General features: G+C 40.8%; 1 protein-coding gene across 3 annotated transcripts in view; it reads left to right on the plus strand.

The window, feature by feature from the left end:
* Positions 1 to 21,532, plus strand: part of GOLGA4 (golgin A4) — a 758,002-nt gene that overhangs the window by 174,846 nt on the left and 561,624 nt on the right. For all 3 annotated transcript variants that reach the window (XM_069215119.1, XM_069215129.1, XM_069215138.1), the window contains 3 exons: positions 920 to 967; positions 14,420 to 14,476; positions 20,548 to 20,646. In XM_069215119.1, the coding sequence (XP_069071220.1) occupies positions 920 to 967; positions 14,420 to 14,476; positions 20,548 to 20,646 (204 nt within the window). The remainder of the gene's footprint in view (positions 1 to 919; positions 968 to 14,419; positions 14,477 to 20,547; positions 20,647 to 21,532) is intronic.

Below are 21,532 nucleotides of genomic sequence, written 5' to 3' on the forward strand. Positions count from 1 at the left end.
TCTCAATCCAGAAGAGCATTTTTCTCGTATATGACAGTGTTTGGTTTATCATTTTGCCATCCAAGGAGTGATTGCATTACTTCGACCAAACAAAAATCAGAAATTCAATGAAGTTCAATGAAGGGGTGGTAGAACGAACTATCAATACCCTGATCGTGCTCTTTTTTTTTTTTTATTTCTAGGCCGGAAAAGGACAATTGTACATATAAGGATATAGCTAGTACTCCTTGATCACTTACACCCATGATTCACCAGACCACGAGTCATGGCGGCTTAGGGACTTTCTCCTTAGTTTTTTCACTTCGGAAATGGGTCACAATGGATACGCTAACGTTTCCAGATGGTATATAGTGAAGTAGTCGATATGTAGTTTCCAGCAGGTATATGGTGAAATGCTTATGATAAGGGCTTTACATTAAATCTGTGTTCCACTAGGAGCTAGTGTAGCGCTTTCCAGTGAAGCTAGATAGGCAATTCCTTAACTAAAAATGCACATTTTACTGCCATTGGCACCCAATCCAAGAAAACTGTAGTCATTTGCATGGAAGTTTTGCCAAAAGGGGTCCCTTAACATAACCAGTAGATCTGAGTTTCATCTGAGTCCTGACTGAAATTTGTTAAAAAGCCTGATGTAGTGAAAAACGCAAAAGGAAAATTGTTTACGATGTACATACTTTTAAGTTCCTTGACCGGGATAACCCTTGTGCCCCATCTCTTTACTTGTAGAGTAGTAATAAACAGTAATTTGTGTTGTAATGCTGTAAATGTTGGTGTATTGATGAATGAGTTGTAATTAAAATGTGCTGGTTTAGGTTTACCTCCTACAGTTCACTTCATAACGGCAATCATATTTTGTCATATTCAATTTGTTTAATGATACGAAGAATTGTTACTAATGGACACCATTTGTGTATTTCAGTTGGTCACAACCTACAGAATCGTGCAGAGAGAAAGGGAAAAGTTGCAGGTAAGAACAAGAATTGGTTTACTGTTGTACTGTGTGTTTTGTAAAGTGGTATGGTATTCACTAGTTTATTTTTTTGCTGTGCAGTCCACTAGTTTGTTTGTCTGTCTTTGTAGTATCTGGACAGTTGAATAAAGTCCTTGTTCCGAGTTCGGTTATTGTCTGTAATGTAATGTAATTCGAGATTTATAAAGCGCGTTCCTACTCCGAGAGCATCGAAGCGCTGGGAAGAAAGCACGTAGTAAAAAATAGACAGAGGATAAGAAAAATAACAGAAATAATGAAGATAGAAAAACATCCAATAGAAGAAACTGAAACAAACTAAATCAAAGACCCTGATCTTGATGTACCAAAAAATTAACGAGGAAAGAGCCAAGTTTTCACCATTTTCCTAAATTTCATATAACCTGATTCTTGCCTAATATTCTGTGGGAGAGAGTTCCATCCTCTGGCTGCAGCTACTGTAAAAGCTTTGTCTCCCCATTTGGCTTTGTGTGCGAGGGACCTGAATCAAGTGAGCTTGGGAAGACCTCAAGCTTCTTTTAGGTACATGCAGGAGGAGTCTGGAAGTCAGGTACCATGGTCCTATTCCATGAACTGCCATAAAAGTGAGACAGAGCGACTTAAACTGGATACGCTGCGCCACTGGTAACCAATGTAATTTCATAAGACTCTCTCTAACTGATATACATCGTGGGAGATTAAGAACCGCTCTGACAGCGGAATTCTGAACTAATTGGAGTCTTTTTTATCAGCCCCTTATCCAGATTAAGGAACAGTGCATTACAGTAGTCTGCTTGGACATTACCAATGCCAGGATAGCAGATACTCTCCATTCATGTAACAGATAGGGGAAGATTTTTCTGAGCATTTTAATTGACCATAAACTGATGTTTACCACATGATTAATCTGTTTTTTAAAAGACAGATGTTCGTCGAACAAGATGCCTAGGTTTCTAGTAACAGTAGTGGGCACAGGGCAGTTACCACATTCAGAGGGCCGCCACCGTGAGTTCCATAAATTCTTTCCAGGCCCAAAACATAAAACTTCAGTTTTGGTGGCATTCATATTTAGCCAATTGGTCTTCATCCATTTACTCACTTCCACCATACAATTACTAAACCGATCTGCAACCTCCTCCCATGGCTGATTAATAGGAATAATAAGCTGGGAGTCATCAGCATAGGAAGATGGAATGAAACCAAAAGTACGAATTAGACTAGCCAAAGGCGCTACATACACATTAAACAATGTGGGGCTGAGAGAAGATCCCTGCGGAATCCCACATGGCAGAAGATAAGGTCTAGATTTGAAATCACCACAGCTAACTGTAGTCCATCTATTTGTAAGAAAAGACTTCAAAAGTTTAAGAGCCTTGTCCCTCAAACCCACATGATGCAAACGGGACATTAATAGTGTGGGAGAGATAGTGTCAAAGGCAGCGGATAAATCTAAAAGAACCAAAACGGCCCCCTTACCTTCATCAACCATCCTTCGAATAGTATCAGAGGATGAGATTAGGGCAGTTTCAGTACTATGCCCTTTTCTGAACCCGTGTTGGGAGATATCAAGAGCATCCGCTTTTGTTAAAAACTCGATCAATTCAGAGTTCAACATTTTTTCTAGAATCTTTGCCAAAAACGGGAGACGTGCTATTGGCCGCAAATTACTCATGTCCTGATTATCCCCCTCTGTTTTTTTCTTGAGTGGTACTACTATTGTTTCTTTCCAGATAGATGGGTACTCCCCAGACATAGCTACCTCTTGGTAAATGGGGACCAACATCCGTGCTATTAAATCCGGAACCAAGTGAAAAATGGAAGGAGGACATGGATCCAGAGGGGAGCCCGATTTTAATTTAAAGAATCTTCTTTTTAGTAGTATCCAAGGAATGGGGTTGGAAATATGACATTAGTGACTGGTCATCTGCTGTAGCACTCTCTGTTATCATGGGGAGTAATACTTCGGGAATAATCTGGGTATCAAAGTTGATATGTATTTGCAATATCTTATTTTCAAAATGAAAAGCAACTTTGTCACAGAAACTCTGAGAGTTTTCTAGACCAGCCGGCTTCATGGGCACAGTTAGGGCCTTAATAGTCTTAAAAAATTCCCTGGGGGTATTAATAGCCTCCTTTACTTTGGTAGTATAAAATTTAGATTTGGCCATAAATTGTGCTGCTTTATAAGCCTTTAGAGTGGACTTAAGGGCCACCCTTTCCTCAGGTACTGGATTAAGTTTCCACCGTCTTTCCTACTTTCGATACTTTCTTTGAAGGAGTTTGTCTTTTGTAAACCAAGGGTGACCTGGTTTCTTCTGACTATTATGTGCTTTTAAGTATTTTGCTGTCCTTAGTCCCCCGTTTTGCCTTTCCCCCATAGCTATTATCTAAGCTTGTTCAGAGTTCACTGCTGTGCTGTAATTGTGATCAATACTACTTTGTCCACTAAACACATGCTGAGAATGAAATGAGGACTGATTGGTCTGTCATATTAAAACCTGAGATTAAGGCAAAGCAAAGCTTCTTTCCACAAGCACGTAGGACAAGCATTTGCACAATGTGGTATCGTACTTGCCTGCATACACCAAATGTGAACTGGAAGAGAGGAAGGAGTGAGAAACCACCTTTGTAATCTTAATTTTGTCACTATAAATATTTTTGAAAAGTACAATTTTAGAGGCATTTACCTTAAGTATATGTTGAAAAACGTGGATCGGGATGGCATCTTTAACGAAGCATTCACAATGTGTTCAGGAAGTGTTATGTCCACTCAGATGGCGTTCTGGTTTGCTTAGGAGGTCCAGTACGTTTTCAAATTTAAATTAAACTCCGAGACTTTAATGCAGTAGTTGGAAAATATTTGTGAAACCCTGGCAAAGAAGGGGTGGTAGAAGTTTTTTTTTTAAACAATAAAGACAAATTGTGTTACTGAGTCCTCTCGGTCAAAAAAATAATGTCTCCTCATCCCTTCCTATAAAACAGTAAGCCAAGTTAAACGAAAAGCCATAATTATTGTTTTTGAACTCTGCTAGAATCATCAGTTGTATTTCCCGCAAAGGAAGTGAACCAAAGCTACTGTATAACAAACATTTTGAATGATAACAGATTAAAGGGTATTGACTCAAGCAAACCCTTTTAAAGGGTTAATTGTTTTTTTTTCGATCAAACACATAAGAACTCTTACTTAACATGTTGGGCAATAATCCTTCTCACACGTGCTCATTTTCAAACCTGCCAGCAATGTCTAAAATGTATGCCCTGATGAAGACATGCCAAGCTAAAACAAATAAAAACATTGAAAACGATGAACAATGCACTTTTGAAGATCAACGATCAAGTGCTGATAATAAACAGCAGAAGGAGGGTGAAAGGTGTCAAACATGTAAGGCCAGATGTACGGTTCACTGCTTACTGGCCCAGTTTGTGACTAAAACATAATTTACTTTTTCTGTGAACTCTTTTTATTTGAACATTGCTTGTTACACAGTAGAGAAAAATAGTAACAAAAGTTGATTGCAAAGGAGGCACAGCAATGTCGGTAGCAACGAACATTAGGTGAGGATAGAGTATAAAACAGAGTTGACCTTTTGCAGCCAGCATCATTTCCTTAAAGATAGTACCATGTTCAAGATAGTAGAAGTGTTTTCCCCTCCTCTCCCCTTTAGTCCCTTATTCCTCATTGCCTGGAAATTATTCCAGGCACCCCAAACCCTATCTCACTTCTTGGGCACCCCTACTCTGGTAAAACCACCTTCTCTACTGTCTGGCACAAGTATAGGTCCGATTCCCAATCTACAACTTGTGAGGGAGTGGATTTGCCCCAGGACTATGCTATATTTTGTTTAGCTACCTCTGTCACCAATGACACCCATATTTTCTAATATTTCAGCTATGCTTCATCTCCTGCTATTACATCATTTTCTGAACCCAACTATGTACAAATAAGTTGGTTCGGAAAAAACAGATTTAGAGTGGGTTGCAATCCAACCTACCTAATTAATACTCATGAGGTAGGTCGCAGATGGCTACTCACTCCAACTGGGGGACAACATAGGTTTGGTGGACTGCTAGAGTCAACAGGTAACCATGCCTTTGATTGCTTTTTAGTATTTTTATTTTTTATTTTTTAAATGCAGCTGGTTTTCTATAAAGGAACTGAGAGTGCGTTTAACCCCTTTGCTGCCAGGCCTTTTCCCCCTTCAGGTGCAAGCCTTTTTTTTTGCTGTTTGGGGCAGTTCGCACTTAGGCCCTCATAACTTTTTGTCCACACAAGCTACCCACACCAAATTTGCTGCAGAAGGCGGCTTGTGGTTTTTCACCTTTAAAATTGCATCAACAAAGGGTTTGCGATGCTCAAATCACCATCTTCTCAGCTTTCAGGAACAGGCAGACTTGAATCAGAAAACCACGTTTTTCAACACAATTTTGGCATTGTCCTGGGGACATACCCCATTTTTACTATTTTTTGTGCTTTCAGCCTCTTTCCAGTTAGTGACAGAAATGGGTGTAAAACCAATGCTGGATCCCAGAAAGCTAAACATTTCTAAAAAATAGACAACATTCTGAATACAGCAAGGGGTAATTTGTGTAGATCCTACAAGGGTTTCCTACAGAAATAACAGCTGAAATATAAAAATATTGAAATTGAGGTGAAAAAAAACAGCCATTTTTCTCCATGTTGTACTCTGTACCTTTTTCCTGCGATGTCAGATTTTTTAAAGCAATATAATGTTACTTCTGCTGGACTCTTCTGGTTGCGGGGATATATAGGGCTTGTAGGTTCATCAAGAACCCTGGGTACCCAGAGCCAATTAATGAGCTGCACCTTGCAATGGGTTTTCATTCTATACCGGGTATACAGCAGTTCATTTGCTGAAGTATAAAGAGTGATAATAGGTATCAAGAACCCTTTGTATTTCCAAAATGGGCACAAGATAAGGTGTTGAGAAGCAGTGGTTATTTGCACATCTCTAAATTCCGGGGTGCCCACACTAGCATGTGAATTACAGGGCATTTCTCAAATAGAAGTAATTTTTTTTTTTTACACACTGTCTTATATTTGTAAGGAAAAAATGTAGAGAAAGACAAGGGGCAATAACACTTGTTTTGTTATTCTGTGCTCCCCCAAGTCTCCTGATAAAAATGGTACCTCACTTGCGTTAGTAGGCCTAATGCTTGCGTCAAGAAACACAACATGGACACATCATATTTTTACATTGAAATCTGACATGTTTTTTTGCATAGTGCCTAGCTGTAGGTTTTGGCCTTTAGCTCAGCCAGCACTTAGGGAAACCTACCAAACATGTGCATTTTTAAAAACTAGACACCTAGATGGAATCCAAGATGGGGTGACTTGTGGGGCTCTCAGCGGGTTCTGTTACCCCTCCGGAGGCAGATCAGCCTAAGCATAATAGACCGATCTGCCTCCGGTGGGGGGGGGGGGCAGAAATGTCCTAAAATAAATTTTTTCCCCCGGGGAGCGACCCTTGCCAAAGGTGTTGCTCCCCACATAAACAAAAAAATAGCCCTCGTGTCTTGGGGGTTTCTGCCGCCCCTGGGGGCAGAAATGGCCTAAAAATAATTTGGCCTCCTGGGGAGTGGCCCTTGCCCAAAGGGCTGCTCCCCTCATGTCAATTACCTGAAAAAAATAAATCCCTGGTATCTAGTGGGCGTTTCTGCTGGATCGGGCAGCAGAAATGCAGAGAAAGGCATCAAAGGAAAGGAAAGGCCTTTACTTTACTTTGACGCCTTTCTCGACCCTTCCCCCCCCCCCCCCTCCCCTCCATGTGATCAGAGGAGAAATGCAAAAGCATGGCTCATGGGCAGAGCACTAGCGCTCCCCCATGAGCCAGTCCAAGGACGTAGCCATTACGTCCTTGGCTGCCAACGGGTTAAAAAGAAAAGTTCACTTTATGAAAAATAAAAAGAGAGTTTGTATGAGAGTTGGTAGATCACTGCCGACTGCCTTTCAAACTTGTTTTTTTGACAGTCACGAAAGGGAAGGGGTGTCTTCCCTTTTTTTTTAATTGATTACTTCCCCCAACCTGAGTGTCGGCAAGGTTTTAGTGGTTGATGATTGTTAGTTCTCTCTTGACCCATTGATACATATCAATAGGAATCGCTGTTGGAAGGGACACCTACAACACGCCCATTCCAAATTGCAATTACTTATCCTTTTCTAAACCCATTTTAGAAGTTGGAAAAAAGTTACCAACCTCTAAAATGGCTTTAGTGCATTTCAAAACACAGTTTATGCAGTGCAAACTCTGAATTGGAACACTTGCAACCACAAAAGTGCATTGTACATTCAGCTCTTAGTTAAGATTTGCTGAAACAATTTGGCATGCAGGAATCTTTGTACAGTAAAGTTCGGAAATAGGACAAGAAGAACTAACCAACTTTTTCTTGTAGGTCCCATAAATAACCTGAGGATGAGGATTGATGGCCCTACATGGTGGAATCAATTGAGAACGTGTTTCAAACATAAAGAAAGAGGGCAACTCATACCAATAGAATGCTTCTTAAATTTAGAGTTAGTAAACCATAAAGAAGAATAGAATCTTGTTACTTTTTCTAAGCTTTCAGGAAGGAGCTAATTTTCTTTTTTGCTTCTCAGTCATGCCTGGGCATGTGAATATCCAAGTTAGATAACCAGATCAGAGTTTAGAAGAGGAATAATGGTTAACACGGACAGTTGCGAAAATATATTATATATTTCAGTTAAGAAAATCTGATGTTTATTTGCAGGAAATAACGAAACTGAAGATCTGCCTAAAGGCATGATATACTTTTCATTCCCCAGAACAGTGGTTCCCCCAACCTGTGGTCCGGGGTCCCCGTTGGGTCCGCAGAGCCTCCTCAGGGGGTCCGCAAATGCTTTGAAAATATTATTTACAGATTATTAAAGTAAATATAGATAAAGTGAGTAAATGTAAAACTGAACATTTTAAAACATACTGTAAATGTCAAGGAATTTGAAATTGGAGGCTAAAAATGAAGTTAGTATCCTCAAATGTATTTGTGGGAGCAGCGCAGGTACATCAAACAGAATATAGTACGGACAATGTGTGGCTTAAACTGAATTTAGAAAAGTTCCAGCCTTCCTATTATCATTATTTTTATTTTTTTTTTATTTTTTTTATTTGTTTGTAAATTAGGTTAAATGTGTTATTGTGTGTATATGTTTGATGAATGCTTGTTTCTGTATTTTTTGTGTATAGTGTTATGGTTCAAATAAACAGCAATGTTTAGGATGCTTGGCTTCCAGTAATGAGTCAGTGGACGGTCCCCCGACTCAGTGGGGGTCCCCGGGTTCCAATAATGATAAAGTGGGGTTCCACAGAAGTCAAAAGGTTGGAAACAAATGCTCTAGAGGAAGATGATTTGCTCTGTAAAATTTTCAAGGTTAAAGTACACTGTATCACATTCTTAAATTCTCACAGCCATTGACCTCAGTTTATTAGGTGTTGAACAGCAGTTAGCAGTAAACCTTACAAGCTAGCTTTCCTAACATCATTTAGGGTAATCCCATTACTTACCCTGCAAAAAACCTCTCTACTCACATAAATTCCCTTAAATAATACAACCTAGTATCCAAATACCTTACTAATAGCACCACTTCCCAGAGTGTAATAGGAGGAGTAGCAGGGTCTATCCATGTCATCTTAATTTGTCATCTAGCAACAGTCAATGAAAGCAGATTTGCATTACTTATCATGTTTTCAAGAAATCCTTATCCAAGATATAAAAAATCAAACGTACCATGATACTGTTCAAAGCTACTCTTGAGAGACTCAATCCCTGTGACTACCCACTTATGATATTAATTAAGAAAATTGAGTGGCATTGTATGAAGGCTAGCCACTTTCTGTTGAAATTTCAGACATTTTTATACTTTTAATGTGGCGCAATGAGTTGGTTGCCCCTCATGTAAACCAGGCCACACTTTTGATGCTGTGTGGAACACTCTTACTGGATGGTAAAAGATATAGATTGAGCATTAATTTGTTCTATTCACTTTCATTGCTATCATGTGTGTCCCTTCAACTAATTTGCAGATCCACTCAGTAAAACTGTACCTTTTGTTGGAGGATACTCTACTTTTCTCTCCTGGCTTTCTAAGCCACCAATATGATTGCATCTCCGTCACCACTTGGAACACACAGTAAACCTGTTCCAGGTAAATCTCACAATGGTGTCAGAAAACTAGGATTTGTCAGTCTCATTAGGCTTGGTGCTATCAGTATGACCCCAGTCTTAGAGTGACAGACAGAATATTATACTAAAATATCATTTGCTTCAAATTTTCTGAAAGTCCTTATGTAAACTACCTTTATCTCTATGTCTTTGTGACAACATCAATTTCTAGTTAGATGATGAAATCAAAGCAATTATCTGTTTCCTTCCAGCATAAGGTCACCCAGACTACTGCTCCTTCCTTGACTGATTTCTCACCTGTCCATACAACACTATCTTTCGTTGCCCCTTTTACTGACTGCTCTTGGGAAGCAGCTTTAATAAATCCTCTGTTGGTGGCAGGAATTAATGCCCTGTGAAAGATGGTAATGCTACAGAACTTGCTTTATTAATTTGTTAACTTCCAGATTTATTTGCACAGATTCTTTTTTGTCACATTAGAATGCCTGCTTGGCGACTTCATCTGGTCTTGCAGTCTCTGCCTAGCAGCTAACCTGCACTATGCTTGCCCTCTGATAGGGGTGGGCAAGGGGCTCCCACTTTTGAGCATTACTGCCCTGATGCTCAACTCCAGTGGATAGTGTGGTTTGCTGAGCGCAACTTAGATGCACAGCAACACTGACATCATCAGGGGTGTGGAATTTATTAAAATATCTACTTGTCCAGGGGACAGGTTGCTTCTCAAATCTACTTGTCCTGTAAAAAGATCTACTTATCCCTTTGGTGCCATGTAGTGTGGCGACAAATTATGGCAGCAATCTCATTATGTGAGGGCTCTGATAATAGCCGCTCTGATTATGCCAGGGCTACTACCATAGTAGGGCTTGAATACTTGCAGTTTCAATCCCTACTGTAGCAATTTCCTTATTTTGCCACCTTTCTGCAGATCTGCATACTGGGGCTGGAGGAAGCAGTAAGCAATAGTTCCAGGGCTGGAATGCCTTTGAGTCTGCAAACCTACTAACCTGCATGTTTTAAATACTTTCACCAGCTTCTCTCTAATATTTTCCCATAATAAGAAAGGTTGGACATTTACTCCTGACAATGACAGAATTAGAACTTCTTCCAGGGTTGTGAAGAAAGTGCTGGAGGGAAAATTAACTTGCAAATGCTCAATAGATTTTCACATTAGCAAATCTACACATCGTATTTAACCATGCTAAAATACAGTTCACAAAAATTTTATAGGGGTACGACATATACCATGGGTGCACTTTTGTGACTTTCTTTAAGAATTTGGGGCCACATGTAGGTAGGTTCAGATTTGCGACCCGCAAATTGCGAGTCAGAGCGATTCGCAATTTGCGAGTCGCAAATCCGAGTGATTCGCAAGGGCTTTGCAAATGCCCACCTCATGAATAATCATGAGGTGGGTCGCAATTTGCGACCCCCTTGCGAATGGCGGCCCTCACAGGGATGGTGGCCTGCTGGAGACAGCCGACCACCATGTCTGTGACTGCTTTTCAATAAAGCATTTTTTTTTTTGTAATGCAGCCCGTTTTCCTTAAAGGAAAACGAGATGCATTATGAAAACAAAAAACGAAACGTTTTCGTTTCATTTTTTCAGAGCAGGCAGTGGTCCGCAGGACCACTGCCTGCTCTGACAAAATGTTTACAGTGACATTCACAATGGGGAATGGGTCCCATGGGGACCCCTTCCTTTTTGCGAAAGTGTTAGCACCCATTTGAAATGGGTGCTAACTCCAATTTGTTTGCACCCGCGTTCGTGGTCACAAAACAATCCTACATTGCACTGTGAGTCGCAATTAGGAAGGGAACACCCCTTCCTAATTGCGAGTCGCAAACCCGTTTTGTGATTCGGTAACCAGGTTACCGAATCGCAAAACTGGGTTTGTGCATCGCAATGTGCTTTTTTGCACGTCGCAAACAGCGAAAGTCGCTGTTTGCGACATGCAAAAAGCTACCTACATGTGGGTCTTGATCCCTAATTAGGTCTGGTGTTAACAAAGACATTTTGTTTTTATTAAACTTCTATTTCTCTCTCTTTCGGCTGGCTTTACTGTGAGTGATCGCATTCTGCTCTTCCACAAGGAGCATATTGGCACACAAAGTAGTTTTGTTCAGTGTCAGGAACTACAGTGGCAATCAGTGACGTAACGAAACTGGAGGGTGCCCCTTTGCAAAGAACATGGAGGAGCCCCCTCTCCAGACTCACTCAGGGCAGGTGCTGTGCTGAAGGGGGCCCCTGGAGGGTGGCTGCGGGGCCTTTGTTATGCCACTGGTGGCAATGTGTGCTTTTAGAGTTCAAAAACGTTTTTTTTTTTTTTTTTTTTGCCAGTGTTTGTTACAATCTTGAGGGCCTGGTAGATGCCACAACAATAAAGTGTTACAAAAGCCATCTAAAAACAAGACACGCATTGATGAAACTAAAAGACTTATAAAAATATGTCAGATCAGTTGGCTTTGTCAGTGTTTGTTTATTTTCATGCTTCCCATAATCGTGTTGAAAATGGTTACACTGATTTTCCATTAGAAATATTTTTGGGAAATACTAGCATGCATCAACACATTTTACTAAATGACACTTCATTTGCATCTAATCAGAGAGCATTCTGGGAGCATTATATTTAGCCTCATAACCTAAACTTTTCAAACATGTGTATACACTTTTTTTTTTTGGTACTGGAACCAACGTCAGTAATGAAGTGTGACCTTAAAACATTTATTTACAGCACTCACCCTAATAATGAAGGCTTTCAAATAATGAACCATAAATACAAGTTCGAACAGCATTATCTTTTGGAAACACATTTACCTCAACTGCAGAGAGTTCCACTCTCTGTAAACAGGCAGCCAAAGAGTTTGTGCTGCAGAGGGTTGGGCCTACTTGTCCCAAGGACAAAGTAAACATAACAACTTGTTGCCCTTGACCCAAACAAGATGTCCCGGCGTCGGGCGATAGGAATTCCACATCCCTGCATCATACACTGACATCATACATGGGCATTAGAGCACTTGGTTACACCTTCCGCCCACTAGTTTGAGACCCATGCCCCTTCTGTCTGTAGAGCTGCACTGTTTTCGCCATTTCCTCAGTCTTCTTAACGCCTCAGTGCTGTATGCCCACTTGCTTCCAAACCTCGGCACACACAGAAGGAGGACACACCTCACCGTGGTGGCTATTGCCCCTTGACATGAGGCTTTGGTTGACTGTTTTCAAATACTACATACACTCATTCCATTTGCTGACCTTAGGGACCAATCTGGTCTCCCTGGGGCAGTTCCTTATATACAACTTGATCATAGACACATTGCAAATAATCTAGGGACTATTGCAGCCTGAACCGGCCACACAACAGGTACTTCAATTTCTATTTCTCCTGGGCATGGGTTGCCACCTGGTCACATGATTCACCAAAGCGCTGCACAAGCACACCTGCTTGCCTCTCCACAGTTTGCGACTGGTGGAGTGAGGACTCAGGTAGGGCATGCAGTGATGTGGGGTAGGCCACGATCCTAGGCTACCCCACCATGGGCTCCTGGAATGTGCATTTTAAATTAATACAGTACTATGTCCTGCTTAGGGTATATCTCACTCCTTTGAAAATTAGCTGTTTCTTTCATTGCACAGATGCCTCCTGCCCCCATTGCATGTGTAAGAATGCAGACTTAGACATGTGTCGGTCCTGCCCACAGCTGGCCCGTTACTGGCCTTCTGTTGCGGCTTGCCTTTCCTGTGCCACTGGAGTTTACATACTGTGCTTATAGGGCACATGGCCTCTTGGCTTGTTTAAGCATCCTAAGAGAAAGAGGGCAGTTGCCAAGTTCCTTGACCAGGCTTTTATGTTGGCTAAGTGGGAAACCACATGCACCTGGAAGTCTACTGCCCCCTCCCCCACCCCTCCCCCCTCACCCTCGGCCATTTTCTTGGGCTTGGCTCTGGCATTGTGGGGAACTGCCTTGCAGTTAGATGAGCTGCAGGGTCTTCGTAAGTACCCAGTTATGCACTAGTAGGATGCCCTGCTTGAGGCTTTTACATTTGGGGTGGATGCTTATGACCCTCTACCGCCTGCCCAGCCACTCACTTTCTCCTTTTCCTCCCCTGACACAGAAACCCGCTTCACAGCCCAGCAGTCCAGACCTGTTCACTGCCACAGATGCCTGTTCTGTCACCCCACTTGGCTGCCTCCCACTGAAGACCTTACTCTGTCTTCTTCCTTTCACAATCTCCTCTTCCCTCTTTCTCCCCTTGGTTCAGCCCCTTGTCTGCATTTTTTCAGTTGCTCGACCATTGCAATTTGTCTGGTTCAGTAGCAGCAAATGTTTGGGTGAGTGTGATGAAAGACTGGACACCTCTGTGCGCGGGATGTGTGTGCTATTGTTGTTCACTTATCTCCCCCTACTCTTTTTCTTGCACCTGGACGCAGGCACTTGCCTGTGCTATATACTGTTACCGTGCTATTGATTTGTAACAAATTCATGTCAAGCACTGTTGAAATAACAATACTGTTTGTAAAATGCTTAATACAAATATGTTTAAAAAAATAATCAGACAGGGACAGTGATGCACCATTTGTTATCAGCACAGGTAGATATGTCAGGAATGTTCCCAATGTAGCATGGTCAGCAGCTGTAGCCAGTAGGTCATATCTCCCCTGTTAAAGCTTGGCTCTTTTTGTGCTTGTGGGTCCAAAATGACCCCAAGCTGAACAAAAGCAAAGCTTCTAGCTCGAGCTTCCAGTGGTTCACCCACCTCTTGTTCATAACCATGAGAAAAAGGCCTCTTGGGAGTTTCCTCTACCTGTAAAATATCTCAGTTTGGAGTCTGCATTCACATGCAGTCAGCATTGCAGCATCATGGGTCCGTGAACGTGTTTCGATCATTTGTATATCTTGTCCAAATCTCCATTGAGTTCTCTATAACATTGTTAATTCTTAGATGAAAGGCATACACATTTTGAAATGAAGAGATCACCAAGCTAGTTGAGTTGTAGCCTAGAGCTTTTGCTACATTCATTGCAAGCCCTCATCTCCCATTTAATTTCTGGTCATTAATTTACATAGGATAACATGAAGAGTTTGTAATTAGTATGATCACTTTTACTCTAAGTTAAGTGGTTAATTCAGAGTACAAATAGCACCTTTATAAGCAAGACATTCTGCCTGACATTTAATTATGCTATGATGACTTTTGCTCAGTTTGGCCTCTGCAGTGTGTGTTAGTTTGCTTAAAGTGTTGAGCATGTAGTCATTTTACATTTGTGAATTTATAACCTTATGTTTTCTCTCTTTCAGTCTATTTTGAGCCAAAGCCAGGATAAGGCATTGCGGCGGATTTCAGAGCTGCGTGAGGTGAGCTTCTAGTTCGATGTATCATGTGAATTCCCCAAAACACCAGAACCTCCAGATAAGTAATTTTTTGTCATGGGAGGAGGGGAAGAGAGAAAACAGTTTCTCAAAGGGAGTGTAGGATACAGTCTCCCTAATTGAAAACCGACTTACACAGGTATCCTACGGACCAAAATTGTTACAAAGAGCAAGAATAAAGGAAAAACCCTATTCGGGAATTCCTGTTCTGTTTTTTAGACTCTCACCCACTCTATTAGTGGCATACTTCATCATCAGGTCTTTCCTTGGTCCCTGTAAACCATGATGGGCCAAACGATGTTCTTTGGATAATACCTGGCATGGTCTATGATATAAAAATACCTTAGTAACACCTGGTTTCCTTTTTTGTTGGTGTCCTAGGTGTGGTTAAGAACATGCAATAACTAGGTGTAGCAAAGTAAATTAACTAACCTAGAACTTCTTATATTCTCTCAACATGTGTTTGAAATTGGGTTTTTAGTTGCCACAGGTTTGCGCTCTCTCCAAGTAGGAACCACAGTCCTAGTCAGGGCAAGTAAGATACACACTAGACGTTTACCTGTGCTCACCCTCTTATAGCTTGGCACAGAGCAGCCAGGCTAAACTTAAGATGCAATGTATAAAGTATTTGTTCACACACACTCACACTAGCACAGTGAAAACACCACAAAAGGACTCCACTCCAAAACAACAAAAATCCAACACACACCAGTTAAGTTATGAATTTTTAAAGGTCAAATCAAAATACGGTGCATCTAAGACAATAGCTCCAACCAGAGTGATCAGGTTGGACGGGGCAAATCCAAAAGTGCAGTCCAACAGAGATGGAGGGCGAGCCGTGTAGAGGGGTCACACCCCCGCTGACAGTACCTTTGTTGCGTCAATGCTTGGTGACGATGCTTTGCTCTAGAGGAGGGGATGGATCGCATTTACAGGTGTTGCGTTGTTTCCTAATCTGGCAACCTCATTGATGCATTGATGTCCAGAAGCGAGGAGTACTGGTTCTGATGCATCGGTGCTGTGTTAGCCAAGCCGGGGCAGTATTTCAAGTCGGGTTATTGCATTATGCATTTGGTGAGTGATGTCCGCAGATTCCATGCAGGCACCAGCAAAGCAGCGTTTCTACAGCAGGATGCGAAGGTTCCAAGTGACACGCCGGTGTCATTGTATCAGTTCTTGTGTTGCAGCACCACTCCCACCTCCAAGGACCCCGGACTGGATTTTGCACTGCTTGGCAGAGCAGGACTATCAGCAGAGGAGCCCAGGTGCTGGTAGCAAGATGCAGGTGAAGTCTTTAATATCCCTGAGACTTCCGAAACAGGAGGCCAGATCAGTCAGGCCCTTGGAAAAACTTTAGATTGAAGGATGTAGAGAGTTAGATCCAGTCTTTTCACTCTCGGGCAAGAAGTAGCAGGCCAACACAGCAGAGCAAATCGCAAAGTGGCAGTCATTCCTGAAAGCCCAGTGTTCCTTCTCCTTTTTAGAATGTCTTCATACCAGAAGTATTCTGAGTATATGGTGTCAGAGGCCCAGTACTTATACCCAAAATGGCCTTTGATGTATAGGTAACTTCAGAAGAATTCTATGAAGTGCAAAATGATCCCAGACTGCCAGTAGGGGGTAATCAGCCCTTTGTGTAAGGGCAGGACACAGTCTATTCAGATGTAAATGTGAACTGTTTCTCCTGCTCCCTGCCCGGGACAAGTATCAGTGTGCAGATGAATGCAGAGGTATCCCCTGTCACACCCAGCCCTTCCTGTTTGTGGCTGTCTGGAGAGAATGCACAAATGTTGCTGTCACCTAAACCCAGATGTGTATTCAGATACAGGCTAAGGCACAGAAGTGTTAAAATAAGAAAATGCCAACTTTCTAAAGGCGGGCATTTTTACACCTGCCGTTTAAAAACCTCCTTCATGGTTGTATGGATGTATGTTGAAATTATTAAGCCAGACACACCAAACTCCATATTTCTATTTTTTCCCAGTTGGAAATTACGCTTAAAAGACGTTTTAATGCAACCCCCATGTTAGCCTCTGGGACAGTATTTCACTATCTGGACATGTTAAACTTAAAAGCACATGTCCAACTTGTTAACTACACTGCACCCTTCTATTGGGGCTAACTAAGGCCTTCCTTAGGGGTGACTTACATGTAATAAAAACAAAGGTTTGGCTCTGGGAAGTAGTTACACTTGCCAGGACGAAATGGCAGTTTAAACTTGCACACAGGCTCTGCAGTGGCTCTGGCAATGTTTTGTAGTACTGCTGTACAGCTCCACGTATTTTTCATAGTGAGGCTAAACCTAATTTAAGAAAACACTATGATGGAGTCAGGTCTAATGCGTTTTTTTTTTTAAAGTGCATTAGTGCTGTATGCATAATAGTCTTTTTTTATTATTATCATCATTTTTGCCATGCTGGTACACAGCATGGCTACATAATATTATCAAAGTGTGCAGTGCGCATACCGTACAGCATAAACAAAAGAGAGACCTATAGACTTTGCCAATGCTTGTTAGGTCTTGACACAGTGCCCCCTTCTGGAAAAATCATTTATCCTCCCCATGCAGTTAAAAGAAAAAAAAATATCTGGCAAAAAAAATCCTATCAAATAAAGAAAGGGATTGTGCTATGTCCATGTCTTGTTGAAAATACATTTGGAATCGGTAACATTTGTGGTCAAAATAAAAGCAGATAAATCTATTGTCACAACAATCATCCATGTCAAAGTATAAAACTGTTTCTTTGTGTGTGTGCACAGAACAAAATAGCTACAAATGGCAATAGGTTCAACAAAGACAGCTAGAGAGAAGAAACAAATAAAAGTAGTAACTGAATCACACCGTGATCAGCGGAAGGAGAGCAATCAAGCTGAAGCAATCAGTATTTGTTCCATGCTCCAGCCGAACGAAGAGGAAGTGAAGACAGCACACGTTGGCCAATTAGATTATAGCAAAGAAGAGGGACAATGAAACCAACAAATGCTAAACAGCTGAAAGGCTCAAGCCCCTTGTGTACAATATCTTTCACAAGCAGGAGCACATGCAGCGCACATGAGCATTCGCAAGCAAGACTTAATAACTGCATCAAAAGTGGACTGAAAAGAGTACACATTAAAACTATCAATCAAATGATTTGAGTAAATAGAATGGCAAACAAGAAATAAGTTCAAGGTTCAGTGTGATAGTAAACCATATAAGTATGTTTGTGATGACTTCATTAAAAAATGTGAACTTCTGTTTTTTATTTAAATTTGATAAACTGACAACCAAGACGGGGGTTGTGGATAAGAAAAAAGCAGGAAACGGGCATTGGAGTTGATACAGAGTAAGAAACTTTCAGTGATGAGTGGATGTTGCTTGGAAGTGAGTGGGCCTGTGTTGGGAAAGAGGAACAAAGAACTGAATAGTGATGAGCCGCAGTACAGGGCTAGAATGGCAGTAGAGCACAAATAAGGTTGAGAAATGAGTTATGAACGCAAACTAAGTGAGAAGAGCATTGTTTTTGTTTTGTTATAGTGGGAATTATTTTGTTTTTATTTGTGAGGGTGCTTTGATTTTCCTCTCACTTGGAATTGGCATTCACAAATTATTTGTATTTACGCCTGCAATATTTTGCTTGTAAGCCAGATGCTTCATGGCAAGAAGTTACTCTGGTGCTCTGTCATTCTTTGCGATGCCTTCATCCAAATATAAATGCACATAGAAAGGTTCCCATAGGTGTGCATTCATAGAAATCTTATTTCAAGTCTGCACCTAAGATGATATAAGTAAACCGTACTCTCAATGGAAGGCAAAAATATCAATTCTATGGGCAAAACCATATACCATTTTATTTACTCAAAACTTCATTGTTAAACTTTGTAAAGGGATTTAGAAAATGATCAGTTTCTGTAGTCATGCTGAAAGGCTTGTTTTGGAAAGTTTATTGATATTTACACAATGTTGTATCTACAGCAGCCACAAAGCAAAACATTAAACTACAGGCAGGTGTGTTGACATTTTGTACGTGCAGTATTTAGTGCTTTAATCCTTGCTTAATAATTACATAATGTAAAGTAAGAAATAAGCAATATCTACATGTATCTGTCTAGTAGACCCAGGTACATGAATATAACATAGTGATCCTAACATTTTTAAGAGTGATTCAAAGAGGATTCCTGTTAGTTATCTTGAGTGTCCAAATTGATGTCCTCTTTCCAGGCCTAAGGCTAAGATCCTACCTGCCATCATCAGCAAAAACAACCTTAAAATTCACAAAAGCTACATCTTTGAAAATATCAATATAGCGGTTTACAATTATACTGATTGAAAATTCAAGATCATTCAAAAGTTGCAGAGTAAGTTTTAACAATCATGCGGGAAAACCTCACATGAAGATTATGCTTCAAGTAATTATTATAGGGATTAGTCAGTGTTTTCTAATGAATCATGTCTAAAACATTAGCATATTCTCTGACAGGAACTTGAAGAATATCAATATATCACAAAGTGAAATTGCAGGGCGAATAGGCTTCTAAGAAATCCTAAAAAGACTCCCGCCCAAGGATTAGTACAAATTACCATAAGAGGGTTAAAGCTTGCAGCAAGCTTGCAGCAAGGTTTTTTTTTTTTTTTTACAATCCAGTTTCAAGAAGATATATATGTACTCATTGTAATTCAATCATACAAAGATAAGAGCAAAACCTCATCTTTGTATGATTGCATAATCATATTGATCCAAGAGGCAGGGGCTGATTTTCAAGCCACAAGTGACAGCAAATAAAAATTGCTATGTTATGGATGTACATTAGAAGAACTATTAAAAGTCAGGGTGTCTATTTAGGAGCACAGAACAAAAAGTTCAGACATCTGTTTATACCATAGGCTTATACTAACAGGTATTTATTTGCAGATTGGCAATAGAGTATGCACTCTGGATAAAGGATTGAAAGTTCAAAGGAGGCCCTCAATTCACATTTTAAAAACTGCATAGCTGAAGTTGTTTGTACATTGAAGGAAAACATAGAGTGCAATAAAACCTGGCGATGAAGATGGGTACCAGGATATTGGGTTTGCCAGCTGATGTGGTTCAAGAATCTACTCAAAGTCACACAAATTAGAGGTTTGGGAAGAATTAGATTGCCCTTCAGACTACCATGTAAGATTATATAGAAAGATTTCAGGCTGTCAGTATTATCATTGCTGTGTTGAGAGGCCACTGACACAGATGATTTTGTGGATGTGGCTGCTAAGTTGATGGGGTTTACACTGGACGTGTTTCAGAGCCAAAGTGATTTAAAAAAGGTAGTGGCAGGACATAAGAAAGAGGATGATGAAGCTGATGACACAAGAATCTATCAGGGTGCCTTTTGTGCTAGAAGTGACTTACCAAGCAGATCACACTTTTTTTTTTATATATAAATACAACTACATCCCCTGGGCAGTATTATTAGTGATTAAGATAAGTCGTCCTAGCAAAACATTCTTGTGCTTTTGAAAAATATATGTTTATTTTGAAACATGTTACTGATCATCCTGATTTAGTGCATCACAGCTTTGTTGGACACTGGGGAGGGGAAGGATGATCAAGGTGTTCTTCTCTTCAGAATAGAAAGCAAACTGACAATTTATGCATAATATATTCTTCTACCGCCTCATCCTCCATTAGCTACTACTGACGGGTATAACCAAAGTGCTAATGAAGCTGGATTATTCTAATGAACTAGTTCTGTGCAAGTTACTAGAATGGCTTGGAGAAGGTTCGCATAGGGAGACATCAAAGGTACATTGTTGGTGTATTTTTCATCCCACTGTCTCACTTGCACATATACCATTAGGTGAATACAACTTGAATTATCAACGGGCCAGTGATTCTCCCAGTCAAGCTAAGACATTTCTTCGCACAGCAAACTAAGTTATGTATGCAGCGTCTTCAAAAGGATATTTTAGGTCCACTTTAAACCTTACGAATTATTACAAATGATATCACCCCGTTTTAATTCACTCTATTGTCCCAAGAAGCTCAGCTCATAATATTCAGATTATAAACATATTTACTTTTGGAACTATAATTTAGGAACTACAGATGGATCAACAGGCTAAGAAACATCTCCAGGAGGAGTTTGATGCATCACTAGAAGAGAAGGATCAACTCATCACAGTTTTGCAGACTCAGGTAATATCATACTTTTAAAATGGATTCCCCCCTGTAAAACTATGAAACATCAAACATCTCAAGAGATCTTAGGAAAGTTGACAGATGCATTATGTGTTATAAAATTAAAGGTTGCTGGGAGGTTATAGTTAGGTTCAGATTTTACACGCACAGAACCATAGAAATTCAGCTTTTATAGTAATTTCAAGTAACTTTAACTTGTGCCCTAAGGTAACTATAACTCATGCTCTCGCTATGTAAGTTTTCTCATCAATAATTCTGCCGCAAATGTTACAGTGATTATGAATGATGTTACAGAAGATGTCATGAGTGATATAATATCTGTGGTAATTTGCAGTGCAAGGTGAGGACACAATTCATAGTTCTCTTAGTGCATGAGTTATAGTTATTTGAAATAACTCTAACTAAAAGTTGAATTTCTATGGTTTTGTGCATGTAAAATCTGAACCAAACTAGAACATCCCTGTAAACTTTTTTTTTTTTTTTCAGTGAACTGCTAGTTTTTTTTTTTTTACTGCATTGTGTGTGTGTGTGTGTGTGTGTGTGTGTGTGTGTGTGTGTGTGGGGGGGGGGGGGGTTGTACTCAGGGCCTGGCCCGGCATTGTGCTGCCCTCACCCAAACCTGCGGCTCTAGCCCCCTCCTCCTTGTCATCCATTGTCCAGGTCAATGCCCTTGCTCCCTCATTACAGCCCTGTGTGGCCATTGTTCTGCCACAGCGCTTTCCTTCTGCCCTGAACAGCTATCTTGCTGCCCCATCCACCTCCTCCGTATGCTTTGTTGTCCAAGTCCATGCACCAGCCCCCTCCCTCCTGCCCTGTATGGGCCGATTTGCTGTCGCTACCCTACATTTTGCTTGATGGCGCAACCCACTCCTCCTGCCCCCGT

Source organism: Pleurodeles waltl, chromosome 2_1, assembly GCF_031143425.1.
Source record: "Pleurodeles waltl isolate 20211129_DDA chromosome 2_1, aPleWal1.hap1.20221129, whole genome shotgun sequence".
Classification (NCBI taxonomy): Eukaryota; Metazoa; Chordata; class Amphibia; order Caudata; family Salamandridae; genus Pleurodeles; species Pleurodeles waltl.